At 41.1% G+C, this 18,743-nt stretch overlaps 1 protein-coding gene across 1 annotated transcript; it reads left to right on the top strand.

Moving 5' to 3' along the window:
* Window positions 1–1,012: 1,012 nt before the first annotated feature.
* On the top strand, window positions 1,013–3,934 carry LOC108942698 (claudin-10-like; the record flags this gene model as incomplete). The annotated part of the gene is made up of 4 exons (XM_018766168.2): window positions 1,013–1,232; window positions 3,224–3,385; window positions 3,462–3,543; window positions 3,862–3,934. Coding segments are annotated over exons 1-4 (537 nt in total), but the record flags the coding sequence as incomplete, so codon positions are not given.
* Window positions 3,935–18,743: the final 14,809 nt, after the last annotated feature.

The following is an 18,743-nucleotide window of genomic DNA, read 5'->3' as shown; positions in this document are numbered from 1 at the left end:
GAAAATATAATAAAAATGTCCTTCTGTGTCTGTATGGTACATTTTTGTAAATCTTTTACTGCAGAAATAACAATGTAAAACCAGCCAGCCAACAGATCCCAAAGTCCTGACACAGTGTTTATCTGTCAGCCATACATATTTGTGGGCTCAGTGAGTGTTCATCAGACTCTCATCACTGGATGGTTATGACAACATTACTCATCATATGATTTCTGGAATGAGAATATGTAGGGAGAGAGAGACAGAGAAATGGTTCACATGCAGCTAGTGTGATTTTCCTTTAAAGTTTCCTGAAAATGACATACCAAGAGGAGAGGGAACACTAAAAAGCATCCACAAGAAGTCTTCCAAAGCAACTACGAGAACTATGAGAACAGCCTGAATAAACCTTAGGCTTAAAGGAAACTGCTGTCCATCCTGCTCCAAGCAATTTTTAAATGTGTACTGCCAGTGTATCATAATAAATACTGTAACTTTGAGCCTTTCTCTGGTCATTACAGTACAGAATCAAGTAAAATTAGACAACAGATGCTAGCAACGTATTTCAGTTATGTTTTTTGGAAATTATTCTCTTTAATTGCAAAGCTGCATTATGTACACTTTTGTGATATAAATATAGTACTCATTTGTTTCTCACATACATACACAGGAAGCAATATCTAATTTATTGTGACCTTTTCCATACCTCAAGTGACTTTTTCCAGATTTTCATCTTCATCTAGCATGTATACTGCAGAGTAATGTGTGACTGAGTGTGTGTCTGTGTGGGACCATTGGTCAGCAGGTGGCAGGCGGTGATATCCAAAGACAAAACCCTCCCCCTTGAATATATTTCAGTTCAGAACACGTTAACCAGTAGTACAGTTTCACCTCAACCATTAAGTTCAGGCTATGATCCAGGAGGCAGCAGACAACATCCAGCAAGTGCAGCTCTTCTCAGGGTCTCGGCACACTCGTTCTATGATCTCTGAAGATTCCATCAGCAATTGATGCCTGTTACTCTTTGGAGAACATGATTTATATGGTAATAGAGATCCTTGTTTACTTCTTCTCTGTCTCAGGCTGGGTCCTCGTTTGCTCCACCTTGCCCGCGGATTACTGGAAAGTTTCCTCCAATGATGGTACAATCATCAGCACAATCAGCTTCTGGTCCAATCTGTGGAAGACCTGCACAATTGATTCTACAAGCGTCACAAGCTGCAACGACTTCTCGTCTATGTTGGATCTGGATGGTCTGAATTATGTTCCTTTTCTTTTCTAATCAACACACAGAAACACAATTTAGTTAAGATCTTTGAAAGTTATAAAAGTTATATCACCTTTGACTTAAGAGTTCTGAGTAATGTTAGAGATCAATGATTCCTGTCCTCTAACTTACAGAGCTTTGTGTTACATTTCAGTCTGAGAAACCACTAGCGCTCTATGCTGCTACACACACGCACATTTTCTGAACTGCTTGTCCATACGGGGTCGCGTGGAACCGGAGCCTACCCGGCAACTCAGGACGTAAGGCCGGAGGGGGAGGGGACAAACCCAGGACGGGATGCCAGTCTGCCGCAAGGCACCCCAAAAGCGGGACTCAAACCCCAGACCCACCAGAGAGCAGGACCCGGTCCAACCCACTGCGCCACCGCACCCCCTTCTATGCTGCTACTGTAATCTAAATTGGTAAACAGCTGAAAAGCTATGTTTTATTTGAAAGTGAAATGGTTTTTGTCTACTTTTATATTGGGGGGCATGGTGACGCAGTGGGCTTGGCTGGGTCCTGCTCTGTGGTGTGTCTGGGGTTCGACTCCTGCTTGGGTTGCCTTGTAATGGACTAATGTCTCCGTCCTGGGTGTGTCCCCTCCCCCTCTGGCTCTGCGCCCTGTGTTGCCAGGTTACGCTCTGGTTTGCCACGAGCCCACTTGGGACAAGCGGTTTCAGTCTGTGTGTGTGTGTGAGACTGTGTGTATACTTTTATATTTTTATATAAAAGTAGCTTTTACATGAGAAGTTACCAGTAAAGCTAGTATTTGTCAATAAATTAAAACCTAGCAGAAACAGAACAGTCTGTCCTTGAGCACGTCAATTATATTTACTGTCCTATAATGAAGCAAAGAACAAATCAAGTTCCTGTATTTGTGTGTGTCCCCATTAGCATTTTATGAAATGTCAGCAAGTCACTAGTAATTTAAACATGTTTCTAGTTGTTGAAAATTAAAGAAACATTGATTATGAAATAAATGTTTGATATATGACAGCTTTGCGTTTATAGTTGATTAGTCACCCAGAAGGGTCGATAAAACAAAATGTAATTGTTACACTATTCAAATTAATTGCCATTATAGCCCAACGACAGAACACATTAAGGCAGTTAATAAGCAAATAGTGAAAAATGAGAGTAAAACACTTTATAATCATAATTTGTCCGTGACTTTGCAGCAATTACATCTACCAATGGAATCATCTACCAGCAAATGCAATTTGTACATAGGCTTTTTTTGTTGCAGTCTCCCAAATGTACTAACTGAAGGTAAATATCAGCTTTTATTGTAAGTGGGCCATCCAAGTGCAGTTCTTTTCAGTTTGAGCTGTCAACACCAGACACAAAATAGAAAACTGTTGTGGAACTGGTGGGTAAAATGACACATTAAGACTGATCAAGCACCAATGGTGGCCATGAGTGACAGTTGTGGGACAAAAGACATCCAGCTGGGTTTTGCCACCAGTCCACCCAGTACATCTAGCTTAGCCAAGTAAGACATATGGGTTGATGAGCTGCTGTTTGTTCCCATTCATTCTGGCATATTTTCAAAAAGCATAGTTCATCATAATGGTCTGACAGCAGCAGGTAGCATAGTGGTTTAAGTAAACCAGCAAGGGACTTATTCTAAACTGTTTTGGTAAAAAAGTACCCAGCTGTAAATGTAAAATTATTGCATGTTAAGACTGTAAGTTGCTTTACACAAAAGCATCAGTTAAACAAGTCAATGCAAAGAAATACCAAAAATGTAGTTGTTTGATTCATTAAGCTCTTCTGAGGAAATTTAGAAATTATATTTAGAAGCTGTAATTTCATGTTACTGAAATGTGACCTTTTGGTTTTGTTCTCAGTTTACATTCCAGGCTCAGAGGAGTCATGTCAGTCACTGTAAAAACCATCCGGGAAATCATTTCCTCTGATAAAATAAACATTTGGCCACTTGATGGTTTTTCCTCTTCTTTCCATGTCAACCAACAGGTTACCTCCACATAAGCCGTAGCCTTTTGATCGCGGCCGTGTGCCTGGGTTTCTTTGGTGTTATGATTGCCCTGGTGGGTATGAAATGCACGAAGATCGGTGGGTCCGACAAGACCAAGTCCAAGATTGCATTCTTTGCAGGACTAAACTTCCTTGTGTCTGGTAAATATTGCCTTCTGACCATTTACATGGGTTTCACTTTTCTCTGAGCACTGAATTAACAGCTCTCTTCTTGCAGGACTCTGCTCTCTGGCTGGGTATTCTGTGTACGCTCACCAAGTAATGTCTGAGTTTTTTTATCCATCTTTTCGTGAACTGAAGTAAGTAGATTCACATTTCATTTTCATTATACTGTTCAGTAATAACATTTTATGTAGGGGATGCAGGTGGCAAAATGCATCTTGATTATGTCATCTTCCCACAGTAATTTGGAAGTAATTCACATAATCATACTGAATAAATGTATATATGGTGCAAAACTGTATGGTATAGCAATAACTTGCATTAATGAAATGAAATTGGAAACTAAATCATGCATATTTAAAAAAAAAAAAAAAAACAATCCATTTCCTATCCTGCACAGCAGTGTATTCTGCAAACAGTCATCTCTGTCCTCTGATTCATTTCCTACACTGCAGGTTTGAACTGGGATCGGCTCTGTTCATTGGCTGGTCAGGCTCATCCCTCAGTATCGTGGGTGGCCTTGTTTTCTGTTTCCCCCTGATATACAGCATCTGCACAAGGTTTGTTGGTGCCATTCATTTTTATTGCCTCTAGGTGTTCATAACTTTATCATCTGCTGGCTCACCAAATGCTTCTTTCTATACCGTCATTTCTGCAGTTGAGTAAAAGCATTTATGTCGAATCACCTGACCATATTTGACCTTCTGGAATTTGGACACACAGCATTTGGTTACTCATCCACCTTCTTAACCACCCTCATCATTTAAAAAAAAAAATATTAAAAATGGATTTAAGTACATGATTGGCATGGTGGTGCAGAGAGTAGCATTGGTACATTAACAGTGCCTGGTCTGTACTGTCACACATGGGTTTATTGTAGCTCAGCCTGTGTGGAGTTGGGATAGGCACTAGACCACCAGGACCCTGCATTATACAAGCACTTAGCAAAAAAGGGGGGTAATGGATTAGACTTCATTATTTCCAGCATAGTCGCACAAGTAATCACACAATTCAGAATTTTTGGTTTTTAAGATGTCTGAAAGAAATCCAAAGTTCAATTACTGTAAAATGATAAAATGACATTTACATTACATTTACATTTATTCATTTAGTAGACGCTTTTCTCCAAAGCGACGTACATCTCAGAAAAAGTACAATTTATGCATTACGTTAAGAGAAGGAGACATAGCTGCAGACATGAAAGTCTTAAGCAAAGTACTACAGAAATGCAAAAAAAAAATTGCGAAAAAATGTGAGTTTCAGGAATGTTCCGATTCAGTCTTTTTCTGAAAAACCCTGAAATGTATTAGTGTTGTTTTTCTAGTTCTGAACATTCTGTGTTCTGATAATAGCAACAAAAGATATTTGCTTCATTTTTAGTTGATTAATTCCTGGTTTTTAGCTCCAGATGTTATGGTATTTAACTGACAATGTCACCTTGGGTGTCTCTGAGGGGAAATGAGTAGGTTCTGCTTCGCCTTTACAGGTGCCTGTGGGCACGCAGTACCCTGTGCGCCTCTGACCTTATGCAACGTAACCTGTTGCCTAAGATTTACTACAGGGGATGGAGTATTTGAACAGATTCATGACGCCATGATTCTGTCACTGTTTATTAGCCTCCTTCAACGGCTCAGAAAAATCTTCTTTCTATTCTTCTTGTTAATTCGGCTGAGTAAGGGCATGTTGAAATTGGAAGTGTTTTGTCAGTCTGAAATTACAGCAAACTTGATCATAAGGTTACATTACTATGTGTAGATAGCACTGAAAGATGGTTACAAGGTGGCACAGCGGGGTGCACTACCCCAGAGCGGCGTGTGCAAAAACAGGCCTGAATCCAGCGTAATCTAAGTGGGTTATGTATGTTCTCCCTCCTTGTGTGGGTTTCCTCCCTCAGAGCAAAGATACATTTCAAATTGTCTTTAGTGTGTGATGAACTGACCCATCCAGAATATACCTTGCCTTCTGCCCTATGCTTCTGGGATAGGCTCTGGACCACTGTGGTGTGCCATTTAACACACACACACACACACACACACACACACACACACACACACATTCCTGAACCGCTTGTCCCATACGGGGTCGCGGGGAACCGGAGCCTAACCTGGCAACACTGGGCGTAAGGCTGGAGGGGGAGGGGACACACCCAGGACGGGACGCCAGTCCGTCGCAAGGCACCCCAAGCAGGATTTGAACCCCAGACCCACTGGAGAGCAGGACCCGGTCCAACCCATTGCACCACCGCCCCCCCCCATTTAACACATGGTTAATAATAATAAATGGATTTTTTAAATACTTACAGTATACATGTATTCTTTTCATTAAAAAAAAAAACTTTTTCAGTAACTTTAATCGTTTGATGGCAAAATTAAAATTACTTTCTGTGATACCAACCTTTTCATGTCTCCTTCCCCTTTAGCCAAGAAGAATATTCATACACTGGCACCAATCCTCTGTCCACCTCATACACCAAACACAACTACAAGCACAACCATTTCCGCAAGGCAACTCCAGACTACAGCTCCACCTCCTTGCAGTTTGGAAAGAACGCCTACGTGTAGCCAGCTGCTGAATTGTAGGGCAGTGAAGAGGAAAGACGAATGTGGGTTCTCAGCAAGGACAACACTAGGGAGGAAGGCAGCTCAAAACACATTTTCGCCCTGGAAGCTTTGTCTAAAATATCTTTTCTTCCAAAGCTCCTGATCTCATTGTGAGGAAACATCTGACTTTAGCAGAGCCCAAAATATGTGCAGCTTTTTGAGTTTCCGTTTGAGGGCATTGTGTTTTTCTCAATCACTCTTTGGTTCATCATACATTATTAGTCTCACAACATTCTCCACATACCTGACCCCATTTGCTGTCTTTGACAAAACTATTTTCTAGGGGTTTCTTTTGGAACAGGGCATATGACATGTGTATGACCCTTCGGGCTGATTTAATTTTACGGTTTGTGTAAATCAAATGTTATTTTTCATGTTGGAATAAGCAGTTCTTTCCATAAATTCTAGTATATACATAATGATACATAACATGTAGTATAGATGTGCATAAAATATAATAAAACTATGGGAATGTGTAACTGTGTTTTACATTCAAGCTTTTATACCCTTTTTGTACATTTTGTAACCTTTTTTTTAGAGATGAATTGTTAACATTGTTACATTATTCCTCATGTAGACTGCTATAGAATAAAATAGATTTTGCTGTAGGAAATGTTTTTTTTTTCAACCAAGTAAGAGATTCTTTTAACTCCAGTGCCACTCAGATACAAATGCTGGATATAATGTGGATATACTGTAATTAGGTTGTCACAGAAGTGTTTTACAAGCAATATTTCCAGTGAAACAATAAAAAAACAAAGCCAAACTTACCAGTGTGAGTGAAAAAATCAAAAATTTTGCCTGAAAAGCAATCAAGTACAACTCCAGGAAAGTTACACAAGTATGGTTAGAACAAATGAACATCCATGTCAGTAATGCCAAAAGCTGGACAGATGATGAAACATGAAAACTATACCCCTGAAGCTACTCTGTAACTCAAATTACACAGCAATACAATGTCTGGCAAAACCACACTGCAATTCGTAGGTCACCCTGAAACGTGGCTCCATTAAGCAACTCGTATATGAGCAGTCATCTATATTCAGATTATTGTTATTTTAAGGATCATGAGGTTAAGAAACTGGTTTCATGAAAACAAAATGAGTCACGTCAACAATTAAAACAGGAAAAATCAGTGTGAATTTGAATTAAATACTCACAAGGGGATATATAAAGTTTGCTTTATGTTCACATACATTCATATAGTCAAAGAAATGGAAAAAAACGTTTGTACATGGAAAAGTACATTTAATGTCAAATATGAAGTAAATGGAAAACCTTGCTGTTAATACTTGTTGTTAATAATTAAATATTTTCCATGCCATGTCATGACAGACTGAGGTCACCCTTGACCCTAGTTCTCCGAAGCAGGATGACAGGAAAAAGTTTTGCTGTTGTCCTAATCACTGCAGTGCTTCCTGTTCTGGAAGGTGGACTGAGTGTATTCATCTTTATCTGGCATCCATCTCCACCTGTTGATCAGTGGAAACCTGAATCCCACCGTCCCCTTTAAACGTGAGGGTATTGCTGATATCCTGCAGTTCTGGCCCGTTGACGTGTGCCATAGCAAACAGTCAGCTGTCCTTCCTGCCAACAGAGGGCCTGGTAGTTCAGCTGTTTGTACCACTGTTTGGAAAGAGCTCAGCCGTGCGCTTACACATCTGTGCTCCAAGCAGGATGCTGTTGGGCATCTGCAGCTCAGATTTTAGTTTGTACTCTATCATTTGCAGTGTTCATTTCAACAACATTGTACAATGTTGTACACAGATTCACTTCGTATTGCACTTTTTTGTGCAGCAGCACTTTGTTGATGTCAGGTGAAACTATTTTTAATGTATTAGTAATAGATTATGGGGGGCGCGGTGGCGTAGTGGGTTGGACCGGGTTCTGCTCTCTGGTGGGTCTGGGGTTTGAGTCCCGCTTGGGGTGCCTTACGGCGGACTGGCGTCCCATCCTGGGTGTGTCCCCTCCCCCTCCGGCCTTACGCCCTGAGTTGCCGGGTAGGCTCCGGTTCCCCGCAACCCCGTCTGGGACAAGTGGTTCAGAAAATGTGTGTGTGAGTAATAGATTATGGTACAATTGGAAATTTTAGACAGCTCCATTTCAGTTACTAATATACATTGGTAGTGTTGCGTAATACTTTCACAGCTAGCACATAAAGACAAACCCAGAAAGCCTAGAAATGCAACAATAGAACTGCTCCCAGCTATTTACAAGACTTGATGAACCGCTACACCCTAACCAGACCGCTTTGCTCGTCTACTTCTGCTCGCTTGGCGGTCCCGCGCACGAAAAGTAAAGTACGTAGGTTCTCAGTTCTGGCTCTGTTGTGGTGGAATGACCTTCTCCTCTCATTCAGAACTGCAGAAACTCTGTCTACATTGCAGAAGGGTCTGAAAATTCACCTTTTTCAGATTCACTTCACCCATCATCTTTCAAGCTCATGTATGGTGTAAATGTTCATGTACCGTGACTTTATGATCGTGCCCGGATAAGCCTTTACACAGCCGCTACTCCTGTATTGTATGTAAATGTTTGTGTACCTTTTTAAACAAAAAAAAATTGAAACAACTGTAGGAAGGTGATCAGGATTAGTCTATCCTAAGTTTTGCGCACCTACTCGGAAAGAAACAAATTAAGTTTACTTAAGAATCACGTCTGCAACTATGTCTCTCTTTCTCCTAACGTAATGTACAAATTGTATTTTCTCTGAGATGTACGTCGCTTTGGAGGAAAGCATCTGCTGAATGAATAAATGTAAATGTAAAGCTCGACACGAAGTCACCTTTAACAAGCCGCTGATTTCTCAAGGTCACACACAGGTAAGCATTGATGACAAAGGAGTATAGTTATTCCTTAGGAAGACATTCATTCCCTTTGAACAAATTAACTTATTAATATAGTGATTTAACTGTTGTATAGGTCTATGAAGCAACTGAAAGACACCCCACAAATTCCATATTAATTAACATGAAAAGAGCAGCTGGTGTCTTTACTTATTAATCCTCCGATGCACTGAAGGACTGCCAAATAGCACTCATAACCCTGCTATTGTTAGTGTTTCCTTGGACCTCCAGGCCTTGATTATAAAAAAGTAAGACCATCGTTGACTCGTGGTTCTTAAATGACTCTTTGGGATGTACTAATTTACTAAACATTTTCAATATTGAGGTTGGAGATGTGAACAAAGCAGACTGTATTCGTCCTTGCTCAACGCAAGTGTGGGCTTCTGTGGCCAAGCAGTTCATAATGAAAGGTCTCCGGTCCAGGGTTTAAATCCATTCAGATTAGTTCTCTTTTATGAAGTAATGATGTGCCTTTGAAAACATAACACACATAGTCTTGAAAAGTGAATTGGCTAAAAGAACCATACAATTAAAATTAAATAAAGGTTATTGACTATTATTAGTTTAACTATTTTTAGTTTTTTTTTATCTTGTGAATATAATTAAGATGTTCATAATTGCATAGTCAGTAAATTACTAACACTTGATTATTGTGACAACCTCAGGTAGATTACAACAGTGGGACCATGGGGGAAAGTAATCAGAACTGATTCTACATACCAAAACCTGCATTCCATTAACATAGCCATTGAAAGAAGCAGACTTACCTGGAATACTTGTGGACTTGCGCTGAATCAGCTGGTGGCCTAGTGTTTAGAGCAACTGCCTTTAGATCTCAAGGTTGCAGCGCTGATCCCCACCTCTGGCTGTAGTCCCTCTGAGCAATGTACTCACCCCAAAAACAAAAAAAAATACACCCACACACACACACACACACACACACACACACACACACATCTTCTGAACCGCTTGTCCCATATGGGGTCGCGGGGAACCGGAGCCTACCCGGCAACTCAGGGCGCAAGGCTGGAGGGGGAGGGGACACACCCAGGACGGGACGCCAGTCCATCGCAAGGCACCCCAAGTGGGACTCAAACCCCAGACCCACCAGAGAGCAGGACCCGGTCCAACCCACTGCGCCACCGCGCCCCCCACCAAAAAAAAATATTGATCCACTAAATTTTCTTGCTGAATAAATGGGTATGTATTGTCAACTTATAATAACTGTGTCCTCCTTAACACTGCAAATTGCTTTGGAGAAAAGCATCAGCTAAACAAATAAATGTAATACTGTTGTGAAATTTTCATTGAAAGGGAATTTTACCATCTTTGTTGAAGAAATATGAATAACAATATTTATTTCTGTGTTTTTGTTTATGTGCTATGACTAAAAAGTCTCTTTTTTCATATGTTCTGTGTACATGTTTTTGTGCACAAGGAGACTGAAGCAGGACTGACGCCTAGTGACTAAGGAACTGGTTTCGTAACCAGTACCCTGGAGATTAATTGTCCCACCAGGTAGCAGCAACCTAAACAAAACAGCTTTAATAAATGCCTTAAATGTCTGAGTTGCACCCCTACCCAATAGGAGGCACTTTCAGCGTTACCTTTCATACAAAGTCCTACTTTGAAGCTCTGTGGCCCTTTGCAGTAGTGTGACTGGAACTTTCTGGATCCTTAGATACTAAACCATGTAAACCCATTCAGGTTTCACTTTTCCACTGACCACTATGATAAACACAGAAAGTGCTGTTTACTTGAAAGCCAAGCCTGGGAACCACACTGATGAGTGTTTTATTTGTGTCAGTTTAATCCAAACTGAGCTGCTTATTGTAGAAAATTAAATAATAGGAGTTGTCACTATAAGGACATGTGGCTGCATACTGAATCTCTCTTTGTAAAAGTGCATTCATTAAGATTAAAAGTTGCCTAACAAAAGTGGGACTAACTCTTTGTGCTGGACATCTTGATACTTTTTGGAGAGACTGAAGTTAGTAATAACTTCACATATCATATGCTTTGTGCAGGCTTGATCCAAGAAATAAGAGAAAACTAGGATTCACGCTTCCTAAAATGTCATTGAAATGATTTGGTTTAAACAAAAGACTTGTAATCACTTCTGAAAAAAATCTCAAATTTTAAAATGATTTTTCAGTTATGATGTGTAATTACAGGTTATGCTCATTCAGTTATATTTATTCTTTTTCAAAAAGTCTTGAAATGCCCAGAGATTGTAACCGATCATAGTTACCTGTCATTTAGCTCCTAACCACAACACCCTCATTAGGTCAGGCACATTAACAATGAACAAATTCACAGCTCAGCAGCCTGCAAAATTCAGGATCAGCAGCTGAGGGACTTTTTATGGCTATAGAATATTTTTCAAATTAAAACAGAGTATTAAACATTTACATCGTGAGCAATTTTATTCTTCTTATTGCTGCATCATGGCCTCGTCTCATGATCACTATGTCTGCTCACACCCCACCCTCCTTGCATACTTCCCATTCAACAGCCCCCTCCTACCTGCAAAAATCAGTCACTCTGTCACTGCCATATCTCTAATGTCATCTTCTTACACACACACACACACACATTTTCAGAACCGCTTGTCCCATACAGGGTCGCAGGGAACCGGGGCCAAACCCAGCAACTCAGGGCGTAAGGCTGGAGGGGACACACCCAGGACGGGACGCCAGTCCGTCGCAAGGCACCCCAAGTGGGACTCGAACCCCAGACCCACCGGAGAGCAGGACTGCGGTCCAACCCACTGCACCACCGCACCCCCCATCTTCTTACAATATAGTTCAAAAACAAATGACAGATTTTCCCAAAGACATGCTAGTGGGGAAAAAAAAACTGCTGCTGTGTACAACTGATAACTTTACAGATAAAAGTGGCATGGGGTGAAAATCTTAATGTTATTTTTTCATTTACAGAAGATCAGAGAGCATGAGATGACCTGTAGTAATCGGGCAGACACTGCACGGCATGATATAAAGTCTAATTGCTCCACGTCTGAAAGGTGAGCACTCTTTATCTTCATTATTAAGTTCCTAAATAAATTTTGTTCAAAGATTTCTGAATTTGTACCCATTTGTATAATTTACTACTCCATTTGAAGAATGTTATCAAAGGGAATCAAACTTGCAGGATACAGACCCATGTACTTTACCATAATGCCATCTTTGGTCTGATTACCATGCTCAAACTTCCTCTGTTGTAGGTTTGACATAGACTGTACACAGGATACTTCCATAGAGTACAGAGTCTTGCTGATGTATTTGGAAATCAGCTGCTTTGTGGTGTGCCTGTCTGGGTGGGCGCTGGTGTGCACCACCATGCCCACTGAGTACTGGAACTTCTCCACCGGTGATGGTGCCGTGCTCACCTCCTCCAGCTACTACTCCAACCTCTGGAAGGACTGTGTGTCCGACTCCACCGGAGTATCTGATTGCAAGGAATTCGTATCCATGCTGGCACTGGAATGTAAGTGAAGCCCCTTCATTTCCTGCTCTACAGAAAAGGGAATGAGGAGCCATAATGAAATCGTGATAACAGCTCTTTAGTCTGTTCTTTACAGTGAGTCATAACAAACAAACACACTGGTATTCCCTTCAAACCTCCTCTACTAAAAATATACTGCCAGCATGTTTTAATCAATATGTATAATTTTCAAGTTATTTTCCTTAGCTCTTTTGTATTGAGAGAAAAAATTACACATTATGGAATTATGGTGATCTAATGCCATGAAATTGGGATAAAGCAATTCAGTTATGTCAACCATTTATCCTAAATCATGACTGATTTGAAATTGTCAAACAGAATGTCAAACTTTATATCTGTATGTTCACTGTAGTCACTTCATAAGACGCTTACTATATAAGTATTTCAGTGTTGTCTATAAGAGGTGCATTTCTTCACAGGTATGAATTTGGTGCTGATATCTTTGTGGGCTGGGGTGGCACCTTTCTGTTCATCACAGGGTGTTTTGCAGACTGCTACTTAGCCAACAAAGAGGACCTTTTCTCCAGGTATGGTCAACAGTGACACTCATTCAGGGGTACTATCTTCCTTTGTGTTAAACTCAGTCTTCCGAGCCTTTTTGTATCTCTGCTTTTCCCTCTAAGGTCCAAACGTCAACTCAAACGCACCTCCTTTACTGACTACATAGCCCTCTTTACAACTCTTGGTACTAGGCAAACAGAACTTATGTGGTCTAATTTGCAAACTAGCAACACACCAGAAGACATGGTGCTCTCGAAATTTCTTTACAGATGTTAAAACATGATCCATGTTGTCCCCTTACATAAGGTTTGTTTAAAAAAAAAAAACCATGACAACAAATATGCAGTTTCTAACAGGTACATGTTTGAAATCATCACTTACTGTATATAAAGTATTGTATTACAAATAAAAACAGAAAATCTGGCAATGGCCTGGCATCCTGTCCAGGGTGTACCTCCAGTTGTGTACCCAGTCAATCCAAGATAGGCTCTGGAGCACGATGACCCTAAGTGAATGAGTGAAAGTAGCAAGTACTTTCTTGTAGTCTGATAGCAATGTCGGGCTAAACCACACACAAACCATTCCATTTACACCTGAACTCAGTATATTATTGTCAATTTTATTATACGCTACTATGTTTGCATATAATTATTACAAACATCTTGGATGGTTAGCCTTTACAAATCTGTAAAGTTCGTTATATCTTGTCTCTAGAGTCATTGCAGTCAAATAGTATCACAGGGGTCCTCATGATGCAGTATGCCTTTACTTTATTAGTATCTTTGAAAAAAAGGATAAAGTTAATTATAATGCCTGATAGCCACACAACAAAATCAGAAGCTGGACAACATTCAGGTACAGTACTAAATGTGCATTTGGATAATTATCAAAGTACATTTTCATCCTAAGATTTGCAATTTACCTATTTATACAATTGTACCCTTCCTGGATTGGGGCCTTGTCATGGCAGAATGGCTTGCTTGATCTAGTGATCTCCAGAGCTATATTGTCCTCCTGATAGGGTGTCCCAAGGCGAACAGGTCTGGAGTGAAGATCCAGACTAACACAATCCAAAAATGCCTATGAAAAATGGAAACATTACAACATTTACCCTAACCGAAATAGGGTCACTCGGGCCTACCCCTGGAGCCAGACCACGTAACCCGGCCAGGCAACATGAAGGGGTCATGTGGGCCCCCCACCCGCCAGGTCCAACATGGAGTTTAGGTACAATGCCTTTCAGGCAGCAGGAGGGGGCAGGGTGACGTGTGGCATCACGGATCCTCATGGCAGAAACTGACTCTTGGCATGTGGAATGTGACCTCATTGGGGGGAAAGGAACCGGAACTGGTGCAGCACATTCTATTAAATGCAGCACATTCTAAAGACTTAACCCTTGCACTTACGATAGAAATGGGGCTGACATTTGAAGTGACCTTGAAGAGTTCGCAACAGTTTTATCGAAAGACTTTCAAAGCACATGTAGTGGAAATGAGGGGTTCCACAAAGCCGAAAGATGCCATCGTAAAACCGTACTACAGATGTAACGGTAAGGGGCACAAGCCCCATGCTTGCCGGTTCAAAGATGTTGATTGCCGCGAGTGTGGGAAAAGAGGACATGTTGCGCAAGCCTGCCAGGCGCATCAGGAAGGGAAAGATGACGCCAAACAAGTCAAGTGGACAAAGCACCTGGATGCCGCCGCGTTACTGGACATCGTTTTGCTGGATCCGAGACTGCCGTTAACTGTGAGGAGCAACGAACTCCGTGCATTGGACTGCATCGCACAAGAGTGCGGACGTGGAGATGATTGCAACACACTCCAGCTACAGAAAGCCGGATTTGACCGCATTAAGGAGTCACAAGTCAGTGATGTTCACAGAGAAAGTGACATACAAGGGAAATAATTGTTTGCTATTGGCACGAATGTGCACAAAGTAAACAAACCATACTATGTTTATGTCTGAATCAATAATGTGCGAGTGAAAATGGAGGTAGATATGGGGGCAGCTGTTTCTGTGATTTCAGAGAAATTGTACCACTGCAGATTTTACAAGGTAAAATTATCTCCAGCTAACTGTGTTTTGAAAACATACAGTAAAGAGTCCTTAGAGCTCAAGGGTAAAATCACAGTAAGAGTGAAAAGTAAGGAACAAACACACATGCTAGACTTGATGGTTGTAAAAGGTAATGGGCCTTCTCTAATGGGTAGAGACTGGATTAGTCACCTGAATCTAGATTGGTCATGCATAAACAAAGTGACTAGTGAGACAGTTGAGCAGTTGTGTGACAGATATTCCTCAGTGTTTCAATCAGATTTAGGGATGCTTAAGGGAATAAGTGCTAAACTCCATGTAGTGAAAGAGGTGGTGCCAAAATTTTGCTAGCCACGCACTGTGCCCTATGCTTTGAGGGATAGTGTTGAAAAAGAGTTATGCAAGCTAGAAGCAGGATGTGTAATCTCTCCCGTCAGTTACAGTGAATGGGATCAGTTCGTACGCGATTGTCTCTGATCAAGCCACACTTTTCACAAGCTCTGAAGTGTGAGAGCCCTGCCAAAACTGAGAAACCCTGTAAAGTTAGGACCTGTACTGTTGGGCAAAATGTTTTGGTAAAGAATTACAGGGGAGGGGAGAAATGGTTGAATAGTATCATTTCAAAAGTACTGGGTTCAGTAACTTACATGGTTGATGTGAACGAAAACTGTGTAAAGAGACATGTGAATCAGATGTTGAGTAGTAAATCTATGTGGAACAGTGGTGATGTTGAACATGGTCGGGTTCCTTACAAGGGAAGAAACTGGGACGATGGTGACATTGACATGGATGTTAAGGATGGCAGTGAAACTGTCGTATCAGAAAGAGCTGCAACTGAATCGGAGGCAGAGTCAGCACCTGAAGCAATGCCGTCCTCGTTGGTATCGTCCTCATCACCTTCATCCCCCACTGAAAGCATTTTTGTGAAAGCTCGTCCTGTTCGTAGCAGGCGTGCTCCCCAAAGGTTGAACTTGTAAAGAAAATAATGTAACCACAGTCATAAGGGAAAATTTCAACCTGTAACCAAAGGGAAAAAAAAAAAAACAAAATTGTGTGTTGGTTGTTTTGGTTAGAGGTTGATAAGGATTGTAAATAATTGTTCTCTTAAGGATTAGTAAGAGATTGGAAGCTACAAGGGAGGAGCTGTGGTGTTTTACACCAAGAACGAATCATTGAGATTTTTGTAAAAGAAAGGTTCCTGCCAGCCTGTAGGGTGTAAGTTGACAAAGGATCATTGTCATTGGTTATTTCTTAATTGAAGCGGGAATTGTTATAGGCTGCACTATGTATAAAGCGGACTTTTTCTCGCGGGAGCAGAGAGGTGCCAGGGTGAGAAGTGAGACTGTGACACGAGTTGCTGTTCTTGATAAACTCTTTTATTTGTGCACTCCAAGTGTTCCAGTGCTTTGTTTCAGTAAAACTTCCAAAGAATGGTGTACCTTCATTTCAGACACCACAATAGCTGTAATTAATCAAAAATAATGTTTGTAATATATTTATTAACTTCAACGAATGTTAAAATTATAAATATATTAAAACAACCAAAAAGAAAAATGTGTTGTCTCCACAAACACCTATTCAACGATGATAGCTGTACAGTGATCTTAAGCATACGCATCGTCATTTTTTTTCATCACACTCAATAACACCAGACAGAAGCTGTTAAACACTGTGGAAGTGAGTTGAAGAAGTCTGCTAAGTGGCAATAGGTGATAGGAGTGCTTGTTGAGCCCTACTTGCTGTTGGCTGGTCTCGTCTATGTTGCTCTCATCTATCCACTCGGAGTCACTGTCGGCAGGCAGTGTGGCAGGCCTTCTCGGGCTGATTGCCACTGCCCTGGGCCTCTGCATTGAGGACTCCTCTTCCAAGTCATCCTCTTAGCTGAATGAAGGCGTTCTGGGATGGGAAAATCATTCCTCTCATTAAGGGCTTTAGATGTCCTTGTGTGGTTTTACAATTAGTTTAAAACCTGGCATGGAGGTGGGTCATATGAAACAATGAAAAGTGAAATTTGTGACCCAAAGCTGGCAAGCTGAACTACCAAGAAGAGACATTCAGCTCTTGTCTAGAAAAACAGTAATGACAAATATCGGGCTTTAAATGAATGGCAGAAAAATATGCAACCTGCTTTGGCAAAGAACAAGTCTAGACACCGTTTGTGCCACACTTGAGGCAAAATTGCTCGACAGGCTTCTTACACGAGTCTCTACAGGGGAAAGAGGTTAATCACTCAGCCATTGTCTTAGCCCTGAATTTTTTATCATCAGAAACACAAGAATGTATGGTTTGATCATCCCGTGTCTAGTGTGATTTTGTTGTCCACCACTGTAATACCTGGCCACCCTGGTCGCATGTGCTGCATAGGAGCTGAATAATTGCTTCTCTCCTTTATCCTCAGGCCTAGAGTTTTGGTGAGTTTTCTCGAATCCGCTGAAATTTTGGGAAATGCTTTTTCTCTCATTCTGAACCCACTCTGGCCTTGGAAAGCCCATTTGTATCCTAATGTGAGACAAAGAAAATTTGTGTGTGAAATATGTAATTACATCCAATAAAGTGACAAGAAACCCACAGGAAGCTCTGCAATAGAGAGCTTACAGTTTTGACTATGGCTTCAAGCTGATCAAGTAAAGCCTGCTCCAATAATGGCTGCAGATCCTTTACATTGCAACTTCTCCTCAAAGTGCTTTTTGGTTTTTCTTTTTTCATCTTTGCTTTCTTTTCTGTAGTGCTTACAAGTTCTTTGTAAATGGGGTCCAACTCCATAAGATAACCTTGCAACAACAGTAGTCCCATCTCTTCGAGGACGTGGTTTCTTCTTAAAGCACATTTCTGGTTTTTTGCCTCCACTTTCTTTCTTGTAAACAAAAAAAATAATCTCACAGTGACTTTTAGAACAATTGAAGTAGATTTTACAATACGAGGAAATGTTTCTACGCGATGTCAGACAGATATATTGTGCCAAATCCCTATCAAAAAAAGGTTTTTGGATGCATTTCTAAAATTTCTAGGAAGATGTCCAAGCACCACCATCACTATGTGGTATAATTTCAAAGAATGGAATGTCCTCTGTAGGATGCATTAAGACACACACACACACACACACACACACACACACACACACACAGATTGAAACTGGAACCTAATCTGGTAACACAGGGCGCAGGGCAGGAGGGGAGGGGACAGACCCAGGACAGGACACCAGTCCGTCTCAAGGTACCCCAAGCAGGACTCGAATCCCAGACCCACCAGAGAGCAAGCAAAGGTCAAACCTGCTGCACCCCCACGTCCCCATGGATTAAGACTCAATGCTGTATTATGTGCAGTTTTGGAGATACACTTAAAATATAAATCCTGTAGAGTGGACAAAAATGAACAGCTTGGTCACAGGAGGATATATGTATTACAGGACACAAGGTGGAAGATTATTTTGTTTATTTTTCTCACATATGGAGATTAAATTAAAATATGGCTGTACATACACAGGATGAAAGGACAGGCAGAAGAGGACAAAGTTTTGGTGTATGAATTCTTAAACTGTGTGTTAATCATTTAGACACTATAGGTTAATACACTGAAGCAGACAACATGCAGTCTGTGTAGCACAGACTACTCTCTGTTAGTGCTATCCTGATCTGAAATGGGTACAGTATATAGGGTACAGTATATAGGGTGAATTAAGTGTCTATTCAGTCAGTCCATCACAAGGCACCCTAAGCAGGTCTCAAACCCCAGACCTACCGGAGAGCAGGACCTGGTCAAACCTGCTGTGCCACCACACCCCCCCATCAGCCCAGCAATCAAAATGAAATGTACCTGTACTCTTGTTCCCCTGCTCAAATGGGCTTGAGG

The sequence above is a fragment of the Scleropages formosus genome, chromosome 14 (assembly GCF_900964775.1).
Source record: "Scleropages formosus chromosome 14, fSclFor1.1, whole genome shotgun sequence".
In the NCBI taxonomy this organism is placed as follows: domain Eukaryota; kingdom Metazoa; phylum Chordata; class Actinopteri; order Osteoglossiformes; family Osteoglossidae; genus Scleropages; species Scleropages formosus.
The sequence above is the reverse complement of the archived record's forward strand: the minus strand, read 5'-3'. Positions and strand labels throughout refer to the sequence as shown.